The sequence below is a fragment of the Cyprinus carpio genome, chromosome A12 (genome assembly GCF_018340385.1).
Source record: "Cyprinus carpio isolate SPL01 chromosome A12, ASM1834038v1, whole genome shotgun sequence".
Lineage (NCBI taxonomy): Eukaryota > Metazoa > Chordata > Actinopteri > Cypriniformes > Cyprinidae > Cyprinus > Cyprinus carpio.
This window is the reverse complement of record NC_056583.1, coordinates 8,512,658-8,526,899: the sequence shown is the minus strand read 5'-3', so window position 1 is coordinate 8,526,899 and position 14,242 is coordinate 8,512,658. Positions and strand designations below refer to the sequence as shown.

The window sequence follows — 14,242 nt, the reverse complement described above, 5'->3', positions numbered from 1 at the left end:
AGACATATACATAGAATAGCAAAGTTAACTGACAAGATGTCAACAAGAATGAGAATGCAGAAAGATGTTTTACTCTTGAATGTAATTTGAGCTTCTACCAACCAGGACTAACTGCTAACCAACCTAACCCTGACCACTGGATTAATCATGCCAGTTTTATTTGTTCATCATTTTGACTTCATTGCCCTTTTTTTCAGGGTTACCTGTGCATGCCATACATGGCACTCCAACAGCACCACCTGCTGTCAGACATAAGTGTTCGAGGTTTTGTTGCCGGAGCAACCAACATCCTCTTCCGACAGCAGCGCCACCTGAGTGATGCCATTGTGGATGTGAGTACATCTGCTTTTTTGTCTGTACTCCATAATCACTCTAATATTATAGAGGCTGACATATGGGATATTATTAGATGAATCTCACAAACCTGTCAAAAATGTGTGCAGCTCAGATTTCACCATATTAAGTTCTGTGTATTTTTTGCATTGTGACATTATTTTCATGACAATAATTAAGCATGATTGTCATTAAAATTTGTAGTCTAAATTCTAAAAGTAATAGTTTTACTTTTGATTGTAATTTTCTTTATTCTCCATAATGATTCTCATTACACAGTCATGAAAATTATCCTTTCTGGAAACATTGATCTTTAAAGGGGTGGTTGACTTTTTTTTCTAGGCTTGATTGTGTTTATGGGGTGCAGTCTAACATGTGTTCATGCTTCGTTTTTTAACGATTATTTCCTGTTTTTATGAAGCCCTTCCCGTGATGGGCTGAGATTGTTCATCTGGCTCAGTGTGTTGTGATTCACTAAACCACCTCTAGAGCGCGTCTGAACATCCCGCCCCTCAAGCTCAGAATGTGCTCTGGTTGTATTGTAAACACTAGCGTCGTCTTTATTGCTTATCAATTTGAGCTTGATTGAGACGCAGAGAATATTAATAAAGAGGATCGCACAGTACCTGTGCAAGCACGGCTCTTAATGGTATGTTTGTTTGTTGTTGTCTCATACTTTTAGATATGCTGTTGTTTGTAAATGCTACTGCTTCGGTTGGCTTTTACTATACGTTTTTATTCTGATTAAAGCTTTAATACAGCACAGCAACTGTACGTGCATCCATGTATAACGCTTTTCATTGCTATGTGAAAATAAGTGTATAAATGGAACAGTTTGTTGGAGCTGATATGATGATCAGAATGAAAGAGGGAGAGAGAGAGAGAGAGAGAGAGAGAGAGAGAGAGAGATGCAGAGCAGGGCGACGCGAGGAACAGGATTGAGAACCGCTGCTTTAGAACATTGAGGACAGAACCTCTAAACACATAAGAACAGATATAAAACAGAACCCCTATTCATATATTAACATACTCTAAAGCAGCACCCCTACAACCCTCTTCCCCCCCTCCAAAGCAGCACAACATGGCCTCACCCCCTTTGTTGCGTGTTCCCGGGGGCGGGGTTTATCTGGGTTAGTGACGTAACAGACCTGGGAAGAAGCTCGTTGTAGTCCCTTACCAGCCTTTTTTGTAGGCATTAAACTGACAGAATTTTAAAAGACGACATCTCCGTTTGCATTGAACTTTCAGTGCTGCAACTTGGCAGATATTGTTCATTTTAATTTTAAATAATATACATGCTCAAAGTGGACAATTTTTGATTGATTGGAATCATCTCTGATGACAAACATTTTCAGTAGAAAGGAGTGTATGACTTACAATAAGACGACATACAGTGGTCGTCTTTTAGTCTTCTAAAGCTATGCATAGTTCTTGGAGAAACTGAAGTTATTTACTGATAATCTTCCCATCTGGTGAGCTGTTAACTGCTGTGACTAGATTATTGAGAAGATCTGATTCAATTAAAATGATTTATCCACAAATCAGACATTACCAAAGATTTTCTTATGTGGGGAGATGCCAACCTCCACACCTCTAATGTTAGAAAAAGCGTTGCAGTCTATTTAGTTCATGTTGTCTTGATGACCAGTCCTTGATGTCCTTGAATCATTGTCAGAGTTGTATGACAACCAATCGCTATTTGTGGCTGATTTCCTTATGATTTTGAGGTGAAATCTGAGACTGACCTGCGTTGTAGTGAGAGATTATGTGTTTTTAACCCATGAGGCTGTTAAACCAAATATCTTCTCAGATGTTCTACAGCTGGTGATCTTAATTTGCTTTAAATTTGCCTCTGTGCAGGTGGATGAAGCTCGTATTCAGATCCATGACCCAGAGTTGCGCAAAATGCTGTATTTAAGCACAGCTGATCTACGATTCGCTGATTATCTGGTAAAACATGTCACTGAAAACAAAGAGGATGTGTTTCTGGATGGGACAGGCTGGGAGGGTGGAGACGAGTGGATACGGGCACAGTTTGGACTATACGTCCACTCACTGTTATCTTCTGCTCTACAACAAGGTGCATTACAACATACACGTACATTACACATATTTAAGTATTATTAATTTGCATAAAATGTATTAGAATACCTGTATGTATTATGAATAAACATTAATTAACAATGAACAGTATTAATTAAAATGATGGATTAAGGGTGTGTATGGTGAAATGTTTCTGTGTGTGTATTGAAATGGAGACAATCTGTTATCTTCAATTTAGGATGTGATACAGTGACCGACAGTCACAGACATACAGTCACAGACATACACAATTATACCTAGTCTCCAATTTACCTAACCTGTATGTCTTTACATTATGGGGAAACCAGAGTACCCAAAGAAAACCCACACCAACACAGGAGATGCAAACTATACAAAGTATTGACCTCCTGGCTCAGCCGGCACTCAATCCATGGGTGGACCTTCTTGCTGTGAGCCGAGAGTGTGTTACCTACTGAGCCACGTTTATTTAAAGTATCTGTAACAGTTATCTTTGCCTTTGAATATCACTGTTTTACCATGGTCAGAAATTCAGTGCTCGTTTTTTCTTTAATAAGATCAGGTTACCAACTGAACACACCTCACTCCAGTTTCATACATGTCAAGCCAATCACTTTAATTTGTATAGCACTTTTATAGAGATTGTTTCAAAGCAGTTTCACTTTTGTATTAAACAGGAATGTAACAGAATCAATGATGGAAACTTCAAAAATTAGGCAGATCCAAAATTCTGCTTTAAAGCAGCTGTAGCAAAACATTAGTGTCATTATTCAGTGCCAGTCAGTTCAGGGTTGGTTTAGTTGTGGTCAATAAATGTGTAAAATTCATTCATTATGAAACCAGTTCAGTTCAGCAATAAGCAGCTCTACATAAGACAATAGAGTCATTATTCATCTCAGTTCAGTTCAGGTTCATGTATGTGTCATGTTGTGTCATTACATGAAGTTTTATTTGGTATTTCTGATTGCATTTTTTTATTTTTTTTTTTAATATTAGATCATGAGCGTCTGTTGGCAGATTATGGAACTGCGTTCACATCTGCCTGGAAAATCACACACAACTACAGAGTGTGGATCAGCAACAAGCATCCAGCCATGGCCAATATCACACCAGGGTATGACAACTGAGTCACACAGAGCTGAGACAAATCCATATAGAATACTAGCTTCTACTTACTTTATACTGCTTAATATTTTTTGATAGTATGCCAATAATGTCAACCGTATTTATAAAGCAGTGAGTTTGTTCAGGAAAATATGTGAGACTGATTTATTGATAAAATTTACAAATTTATCATTTGTAAACCAGTTTTTTTTCTGCTGTTTATCTCAAACTTTGATATTAATATTCCCATATTTGTTTACTAGCAATCCCCTTTGCTAGTCATTTTCTCCTGCTGTATAGGCTATATATATATATATATATATATATATATATATATAATATATATATATATATATATATATATATATATATATATATTGTCCAGTTAATCTTTTTACACATAGTGTGGGCATGAATGTACTATATAAACACTGTTACAAACTTAATCATTTATAGAGTAAAATGTGTTCAGTAACTTCTGGTTCATTTGCAAAACGTTTACTTGCACCCTCCTTCATCAACTACCATAATTTCTAGTAACACACAAGTTTTGTCATCTTTTATGCATTATTAGCATGTGTTGCTCAGTTGTCTGTTACTTTATAAATCGTGTTGAGGTTTTTAATTGTCCCAAGTATGCAGGGTAAGCAAAAAAAATTTGAAATTATTTTAACAAATGACTATAACACAGGGAATCTGAACTTTGACCTTATATCATTATATCATTGTTCTTAGCCATCCATTCCAGGGTCAGTACAGTGTGGCTGATGTGAAGATCCGCTTGTCACAGTAAGTGTTACACACTCATTATGCTTTTCTTTACATACCCTATGATTGGGTAATTTTAATTGTCCATATGCTCTGTCTAGAGAACTTTATTTTAATTATTAATATACAAACCCGTTTCCAAAAAAGTTGGGACACTGTACAAATTGTGAGTAAAAAAGGAATGGAATAATTTACAAATCTCATAAACTTATATTTTATTCACAATAGAATATAATAACATATCAAATGTTGAAAGTGAGACATTTTGAAATGTCATGCCAAATATTGGCTCATTTTGGATTTCGTGAGAGCTACACATTCCAAAAAAGTTGGGACAGGTAGCAATAAGAGGCAGGAAAAGTTAAATGTACATATAAGGAACAGCTGGAGGACCAATTTGCAACTTATTAGGTCAATTGGCAACATGATTGGATATAAAAAGGGCCTCTCAGAGTGGCAGTGTCTCTCAGAAGTCAAGATGGGCAGAGGATCACCAATTCCCCCAATGCTGCGGCGAAAAATGGTGGAGCAATATCAGAAAGGAGTTTCTCAGAGAAAAATCACAAAGAGTTTGAAGTTATCATCATCTACAGTGCATAATATCATCCAAAGATTAAGAGAATCTGGAACGATCTCTGTGCGTAAGGGTCAAGGCCGGAAAACCATACTGGATGCCCGTGATCTTCGGGCCCTTAGACGGCACTGCATCACATACAGGAATGCTACTGTAATGGAAATCACAACATGGGCTCAGGAATACTTCCAGAAAACATTGTCGGTGAACACAATCCACCGTGCCATTCGCCGTTGCCGACTAAAACTCTGAAGGTCAAAAAAGAAGGGTTTGTATGTTCAGGGAAAAATGACACCGCATCTTTTGCAAGAATGATGTGTAACTGTTTAGAGCATGTAAAGTCGCTTTTATTTATATAGCACTTTATTACATTAGAGATTGTTTCAAAGCAACTTCACAGTATTAAACAGGAAAGTAACAGAATCTGTGATGCCAAATTCCAATATAAGACAAGTCCAAATTGCCAAGCAGTTCTAAAAAGACTTCATTATTCAGCTCCAGTCAAGTCAGTGTTGATTCAGGTCAGTTCAATTATTGATGTGTGATGTTTAATTATAAATCAAGGTTCAATTTAGCAATGAGCAGCTCAACTGAAGACAGTAGTTTCTTTATTCAGCTCGAGTCAGAACAGTGTTGATTCAGTTCAATGTTGATCAGTTCAAAAACAGTGTTGAGGATGATGCAGAGTTGTCAATTATAATTGTCTGTTTTTTCTCTGTTTCTTCATGTAATCCCAGACAGAATGGATGATGTTGAGATCAGATCTCTGTGTGGAGCACTGGCTCTTATCAGACTCCTTGTGCAAACAAAAAACTCACTGGATTATTACAATTACTGGATTTATAACAATGAAAACTAATGTGTTTCTTAAAGATATCTCCAAAGGATGGTTCACTAGTGAATGTGCAGTATTGATAAAAGCTTTTCATCCTGCTTGAACATTTTTGTGGATGTTGCATGCCCACAGCATTTTCCATGTAAACATGCAAATCTTGCTTATAGTGGGCCAGAATGCACCGTTATTGGCATGTTCTATTAACAATACTGGAAATTCTTCTTCTGAGTGAATTTGTGACAATGACCATGTTAACTCTATGTCCATGTCACTCTCTTTGAAAACAACAAATCCAAAAGCCAGTCCAATGCCAAGTTTTAAGTGTAATCTAGATGAATACAAAAGCTTGAGCAGTGTAGTGCAATTGTATGTATGTGTGTAGTTGAGTCAAGTCAAGTAGTGTTCAGCAGTTGCACAGCTCTAGCAAATAAGCTTTTTTTTTTCATTCTTGAATAAATTGTCCTGTATAGCCTACCAGAGGGGAGGAGTTCAATGAGGTAGTGTTCAGGGTAGGTGGGGTATGTGATATTTTGGGAAGCTCTGTCCCGACATCTGGACAGGTAAATGTTGGCTGCTGGAACCTGTGTAAAGATGTTTTGGGTCATTTAGTCTTCTCAAAAAGTAAAGGTGGTGATGTGCTTTTCCAATGACAGTGGAGGTGTGTTTGTAGCCCAAGAAAAGTCCTCTGTAATGTTCAATGGCTATAATTTAAAACTGGGCACTCTCTCCAAAGCCATGCCATTTATTAGCACAGCACTCAGATCAATTCTCATTGTCTTCTTAATATCCACCACTATCTCCTTTGTCTTCCTGGTGTTAAGGATCAGATTATTGGTGGAACACCAGGCTTTCAGATTTTGTATCTTGTCCGGTGTCCATCTGCAGATTTTTCCCAGTCTGTGGAGTTTGGATGCCAGGACTTTGGAAATGACCATATTAAAGGCCAAGTAAAAATCAGCAAACAGCATTCCGACATGCATGTTCAACTTTTCCAGGTGCCCCAAGGCACTTATCTATTCATCCATTAAGCAAACTGATACTAGTCCAAAGTGACTGGAGCTCCGTGAAGTTGGCACCCCATAAAAAGAAATAATCACCAAAACTATGCCATTAAATATAACAGAAACTTTACTCAAAAAATGAAAGTTTGTGCTGGTTTGAGATATTAAACATTCTTTTTTTTGACTGTGTGACGTCACTCTCCACCCCATGTTGCCCACTCCAAACCAGCGCAGTTTGTTTGTGCTCGATTTGAGCAAGTGCAAACGGGCACACATCGAGCACAAACAAACTGCGCTGGTTTGGAGCGATTTGGGCAACATGGGGTGGAGAGTGACGTCACACGGTCAAAAAAAAGAATGTTTCATATCTCAAACACCAAACCAGCACAAACGTTCATTTTTGCGGCACAAATCAGCACAAACGAATGGCATAGCTTTATTGACAATCACTCTTTATCATACAACAAATTCACTTAAGTAGTGACTGGGGATGGTACTTAAAGCTCTTTGATATTATTCATAATCATTCAAGCAACACACACTTTGTTGTTTGGGGATAAGCACAATTGTTATAGTTTAAAGACACAAGCACAACAGTGCTGGTCAAAGGAGAGGTTGAAAAGGCTGGTAAAAACCTCTGTCAGCTAGCCGGCGCATACCCAAAGTACAGACTCCGGAACACCATCAGGGACAGACACTTGCCTCACATTTATACTGTACTAAACCCTTCTGATCTCATCACTGTTCGGTGTCAGTGGTTGATGTTGGTCAAGGGGCAGTGCAGGCCTGGCAACAGCCCTACTGTTGATTGCAAAGAACATGTTAAATTCCTCTGCCATACAGACATTGACGTTTATGGATATTATAATTCCTTTTGTAGTCTGTGACAGTTTGTATGCCTTGTTGCCACATACGTTGGGGATTGTTGTTATTGAAGCTGTCCTCAGTCAGTCTGTCCTGTGTTTATAATTAAATTAATCATGGGTTAATTGTGAAATTGTACAAGTAAAATTGGAAACTTTTTGTGATAGCTCTCTCCTGATATTTCAGTTCAATGCAGAACAGCGAGCGTGGAAAGAAGTTCGGGAACGCTGTGATGTCGACGAGCAGAAGTGTTGTGCAAACAGGAAAGGCTGTCGGTAAGATGGACAATAGATTAAACTGTTCACTTGTTAATTCTTTCTTATTTAACATTAAGCTTATTTCACATACAATCTGTTCCAGCAGTACAAATCAGCCATACCCTGATAGTGCAATGCTTTGTGAAAGTATTCCTACTCTACATTTTTTGTCATATTTTGCCATGTTATTACAATCATACCAAAATGATCTGAATTATTTTTTCCATGTCAGGGAATGTTCTACAGCCCATAATGGCAAATCAAAAAAACTGAAATAACTACATAGCATTATTCATTACTGAATTTGGGATATTTGGGAATATTTGGGAACAATGCAACAGGTTTTGCACATCTGGATTTGGTGATTTTGAGCCATTCTTCGCTGCAAATCCAGGCTCAAGCTGAGCCATTTGAGACATTCACAGAGTTGACCCTAAGCCATTCTTGCATTGTCTTGATTGTTTCTTTCATGTGTTTTCACTGAGCAGAGGCTCCCATCTGGCCCAATCACATTGCAGTGATGGTTGTCCTTTTGTGAGTTTCTCCTATCTCCACATATGGTCTCTGGAGTTAAACCAGAATGACCATCAGGTTCTTTGTCACCTCTCTTACCAAATCCGTTTTTCCCAGATTGTTCAGCCCGACCAACTCTAGAAGGAGTCCTGGTTGTTCAAAACTTCTTCTATTAAGAATTATAGAGCTTGTTGTGTTCTTATGAACCTTCAATGCAGTGGGGTTTTTTTGTTGTTGTTGTTGTTGTTTTTGCATGGCTGTTCTTTTGACCTTGTGGCTTAGTTAAACTCTGATAAGCATTTTCAGCTGTTAGATCTAAATAAACAGATGTGTGCCATTTTCAAATCATGTTCAATTAACTGAACTTGTTCAAGGTTAATTCCAATCAATGTTTAGAAATATCTCAAAGAACAGAGCAATTGGAATGTTCTTAAGGTAAATTTCAAATACCATAGAAAACACTTAAAAATGTTTTAATGTTGTTGTTTTTTTTTTTTTTTAGCAAAGTTATCGCAGATGTTTTTTGCTTAATCATATTATTGATTTGCTTTGTCTTGATATAAAAATGTTACGGTTACTATATATATATATATATATATATATATATATATATATACATATAAATATATATATATATATATATATACATACAGTCGTGGCCAAAAGTTTTGAGAATTACATAAATATTAGTTTTCAAAAAGTTTGCTTCTAAACTGCTTTTAGATCTTTGTTTCAGTTGTTTCTGTATTATGTACTGAAATATAATTACAAGCACTTCATACGTTTCAAAGGCTTTTATCGACAATTACATGACATTTATGCAAAGAGTCAGTATTTGCAGTGTTGGCCCTTCTTTTTCAGGACCTCTGCAATTCGACTGGGCATGCTCTCAATCAACTTCTGGGCCAAATCCTGACTGATAGCAACCCATTCTTTCATAATAACTTCTTGGAGTTTGTCAGAATTAGTGGGTTTTTGTTTGTCCACCCACCTCTTGAGGATTGACCACAAGTTCTCAATGGGATTAAGATCTGGGGAGTTTCCAGGCCATTGACCCAAAATTTCCACATTCTGGTCCCCGAGCCACTTAGTTTTCACTTTTGACTTATGGCACGGTGCTCCATCGTGCTGGAAAATGCATTGTTCTTCACCAAACTGTTGTTGGGTTGTTGGAAGAAGTTGCTGTTGGAGGGTGTTTTGGTACCATTCTTTATTCATGGCTGTATTTTTGGGCAGAATTGTGAGTGAGCCCACTCCCTTGGATGAGAAGCAACCCCACACATGAATGGTGTCAGGATGCTTTACTGTTGGCATGACACAGGACTGATGGTAGCGCTCACCTTTTCTTCTCCGGACAAGCCTTTTTCTAGATGCCCCAAACAATCGGAAAGGGGCTTCATCGGAGAATATGACTTTGCCCCAGTCCTCAGCAGTCCATTCACTATACTTTCTGCAGAAGATCAATCTGTCCCTGATGGTTTTTTTTGGAGAGAAGTGGCTTCTTTGCTGCCCTTCTTGACACCAGGCCATCTTCCAAAAGTCTTCGCCTCACTGTGCGTGCAGATGCGCTCACACCTGCCTGCTGCCATTCCTGAGCAAGCTCTGCACTGGTGGCACTCCGATCCCGCAGCTGAATCCTCTTTAGGAGACGATCCTGGCGCTTGCTGGACTTTCTTGGACGCCCTGAAGCCTTCTTTACAAGAATTGAACCTCTTTCCTTGAAGTTCTTGATGAACCTATAAATTGTTGATTTAGGTGCAATCTTAGTAGCCACAATATCCTTGCCTGTGAAGCCATTTTTATGCAACGCAATGATGGCTGCACGCGTTTCTTTGCAGGTCACTATGGTTCACAATGGAAGAACAATGATTTCAAGCATCTTACTGAAATGAAACATGTCAAGTCTGCCATTCTAACCCAATCAGCCTGACATAATGATCTCCAGCCTTGTGCTCGTCAACATTCTCACCTGAGTTAACAAGATGATTACTGAAATGATCTCAGCAGGTCCTTTAATGACAGCAATGAAATGCAGTGGAAAGGTTTTTTTTGGGATCAAGTTAATTTTCATGGCAAAGAAGGACTATGCAATTCATCTGATCACTCTTTATAACATTCTGGAGTATATGCAAATTGCTATTATAAAAACTTAAGCAGCAACTTTTCCAATTTCCAATATTTATGTAATTCTCAAAACTTTTGGCCACGACTGTGTATATATATATATATATATATATATATACAGTCAGGTCCATAAATATTGGGACATCGACACAATTCTAATCTTTTTGGCGCTATACACCACCACAATGGATTTGAAATGAAACGAACAAGATGTGCTTTAACTGCAGACTTTCAGCTTTAATTTGAGGGTATTTACATCCAAATCAGGTGAACGGTGTAGGAATTACAACAGTTTGTATATGTGCCTCCCACTTTTTAAGGGACCAAAAGTAATGGGACAATTGGCTCCTCAGCTGTTCCAATGCCAGGTGTGTGTTATTCCCTCATTATCCCATTTACAAGGAGCAGGTAAAAGGTCCAGAGTTCATTTCAAATGTGCTATTTGCATTTGGAATCTGTTGCTATCAACTCTCAATATGAGATCCAAAGAGCTGTCACTATCAGTGAAGCAAGCCATCATTAGGCTGAAAAAACAAAACAAACCCATCAGAGAGATAGCAAAAACATTAGGTGTGGCCAAATCAACTGTTTGGAACATTCTTAAAAAGAAAAGAACGCACCGGTGAGCTCAGCAACACCAAAAGATCCGGAAGACCACGGAAAACAACTGTGGTGGATGACAGAAGAATTCTTTCCCTGGTGAAGAAAACACCCTTCACAACAGTTGGCCAGATCAAGAACACTCTCCAGGAGGTAGGTGTATGTGTGTCAAAGTCAACAATCAGGAGAAGACTTCACCAGAGTGAATACAGAGGGTTCACCACAAGATGTAAACCACTGGTGAGCCTCAAAAACAGGAAGGCCAGATTAGAGTTTGCCAAACAACATCTAAAAAAGCCTTCAGAGTTCTGGAACAACATCCTATGGACAGATGAGACAAAGATCAACTTGTACCAGAGTGATGGAAAGAGAAGAGTATGGAGAAGGAAAGGAACTGCTCATGATCCAAAGCATACCACCTCATCAATGAAGCATGGTGGTGGTAGTGTCATGGCGTGGGCATGTATGGCTGCCAATGGAACTGGTTCTCTTGTATTTATTGATGATGTGACTGCTGACAAAAGCAGCAGGATGAATTCTGAAGTGTTTCAAGCAATATTATCTGCTCATATTCAGCCAAATGCTTCAGAACTCATTGGACGGCGCTTCACAGTGCAGATGGACCAATGACCCGAAGCATACTGCGAAAGCAACCAAAGAGTTTTTTTTAAGGGAAAGAAGTGGAATGTTATGCAATGGCCAAGTCAATCACCTGACCTGAATCAGATCGAGCATGCATTTCATTTGCTGAAGACAAAACTGAAGGGAAAATGCCCCAAGAACAAGCAGGAACTGAAGACAGTTGCAGTAGAGGCCTGGCAGAGCATCACCAGGGATGAAACCCAGCGTCTGGTGATGTCTATGCGTTCCAGACTTCAGGCTGTAATTGACTGCAAAGGATTTGCAACCAAGTATTAAAAAGTGAAAGTTTGATTTATGATTGTTAATCTGTCCCATTACTTTTGGTCCCTTAAAAAGTGGGAGGCACATATACAAACTGTTGCAATTCCTACACCGTTCACCTGATTTGGATGTAAATACCCTCAAATTAAAGCTGAAAGTCTGCAGTCAAAGCACATCTTGTTTGTTTCATTTCAAATCCATTGTGGTGGTGTATAGAGCCAAAAAGATTAGAATTGTGTCAATGTCCCAATATTTATCACACATATAAATAGAACATATTACAATATATATATATATATATATATATATATATATATGAATGAATACTTTTACAAGGCACTGTATTTTTGTCATGTGCCCTGAAATAAGTTACTCAAACATTCCATGTTATTGGTCTATTGGTTTTGTTTGCACTGGGTTTTGTAGTAATTATTTCTTGCTTGGCTTTCAATATTTTGTTTTAGGTCAGTCAGTAGGTGGAGCTTTGACCGTCGCTAAATCAGCCATGTCATCCTGGTTCTCCATGCTGGCTCAGCCAACCGCAGCGGTCAGTGCATCTTCACAGTCTGCAGATTGACATCTGCTGTACTAAATAATGAAGACAACATGCAGACATTGCACACATCTTTGTTGATATATGAAAATTAGGAAAAATGTTAGAGAGCAAGAGAGAATGAAAAAAAAAAGGGAGGGGGGGTGTTTAGAATAGCTATCTGGATTTTAGATTTAGTACTTGTAGTTTCATGGTAATAAATATTAGAATAATTAAATAATTTTCTTCTTCCTGTGACAGAATCCACTAATTTTTAGGTGTTCAGTTTTAGCTTGTTTAGGTTTTGGGTCTCACCTTTGTAAATCTTGAAGCCTGTCTATTCTGAGATCAGTATACCAAATGTTTTTATAGGTATTTTCCTACAAATAGCACACAAATACCTAATGGTGTATGAAAAAAATAAAATGATATGGTCTATGTTGCTTGTTCAAGTGGTCACTCTCCACATATCTTACATATAAAAACAGTCAAACTAAAGAGTTTGTTCATAAATTGGATCAAATCAAGTATTATAACACAATAAAGAGAATGAAATTTAACAAATGTATCACAAATCTTTGTGTGTATTATCACAAATCTTTCATGTATTAATGAAAATGATCCAGGAGTAAATGTTTGCAGGCCTCTCATTTTTGTGGTTCTTGAGTTCATCATTGGGAGGTGTAATGTGACACACCCAGGTAAATTTATGGATAATTTAATCTCCGGAGCAGATTATGTTCAAGTGTTACTTTACTCCAGAGGTCATAGTGCATGCATGCCCTATTGATGAGCCTCCAGCGTGATTGTTAACAAATATAGTGATGGTTGAGGAATGTAAGAGGGCTGTTGAAGTGGTGATCAAGCTCGTACAGCAGGAAGCATTCTCCAAACAAATAAGAATGATTGAGAAGGGGAACACTCTTGAAAGTTCTTTTTTAACGTCTTTTACCGTTAATGTCTTTTCTTTTCAACCTGTTTTTTGTGATCCAGCTAATGATGCACATCTGAATATAAGGCATTTTCAAGATGCAGCCATCTTTAACAATTATATCTCACTTATAAATTATTTTATGCCATGGTCTGTCTGAATACTCGATTCTGATTGGCTGGCTGGTGTTGATTAAATTAGTTTAACTGCACAGGTAGTTCCAGGTCAGTTTAATTGCGTTATTTATTAATGCGCTTCCTATAAACATTGGTAACCATAGTAACACCTAACAAGTTGTAACTGACGAAAAATAACCATCATTTTTATTGTTCCGGTCAAATATTGCAGCGCAAATATTATTAACATCTTTAATATGTGAATGTTGGCAAATGACCATGGCATAAGTGGGACGCTGTGCGTCAGGTGGTTCTTCGCCTACACGTCGTGCATTCAAATAGTTTAATGCACAGCTAGCCATTGGTTATCCCTTACATATACAAAATTAATAGTAGTTATTAAGATTGCTGTGGTTTGGAATTGGAAAAACTTGTTTAATAATTATGTGTACATTGTATATGATCACTGTTGTGAATGCACTGTTAGCACCCCTGGTAACAAAAGCTTGCTGAGGAATACGGCAACTTAGGACCACTCATCTTAACAATCCCATCCTCAACAACGCACACACTTGGTTCTGCACCACCAATAATGAGTAAAAAAGTACCCCATGTGATGTGTACAATGAAATATACTGCTGTATCTTTAATGTTGTGGGCCTATTTTTCTGCCAGAGATCCTGGATATTTTGTTCAGAGCATTGTGGATTCTCTAAAATACCAACA

General features: G+C 38.0%; 1 protein-coding gene across 1 annotated transcript in view; it reads left to right on the top strand.

Annotated features, from left to right (window-relative positions):
- avl9 (AVL9 homolog (S. cerevisiase)) overlaps positions 1 to 13,116 on the top strand; it is a 700,673-nt gene extending 687,557 nt beyond the window's left edge. The window contains exons 11-16 of the mRNA XM_042767395.1: positions 198 to 332; positions 2,194 to 2,413; positions 3,391 to 3,508; positions 4,234 to 4,287; positions 7,727 to 7,815; positions 12,402 to 13,116. Coding sequence (XP_042623329.1) covers positions 198 to 332; positions 2,194 to 2,413; positions 3,391 to 3,508; positions 4,234 to 4,287; positions 7,727 to 7,815; positions 12,402 to 12,514 — 729 coding nt within the window. The 3' untranslated portion in view covers positions 12,515 to 13,116. The remainder of the gene's footprint in view (positions 1 to 197; positions 333 to 2,193; positions 2,414 to 3,390; positions 3,509 to 4,233; positions 4,288 to 7,726; positions 7,816 to 12,401) is intronic.
- The last annotated feature ends 1,126 nt before the right edge of the window (positions 13,117 to 14,242 follow it).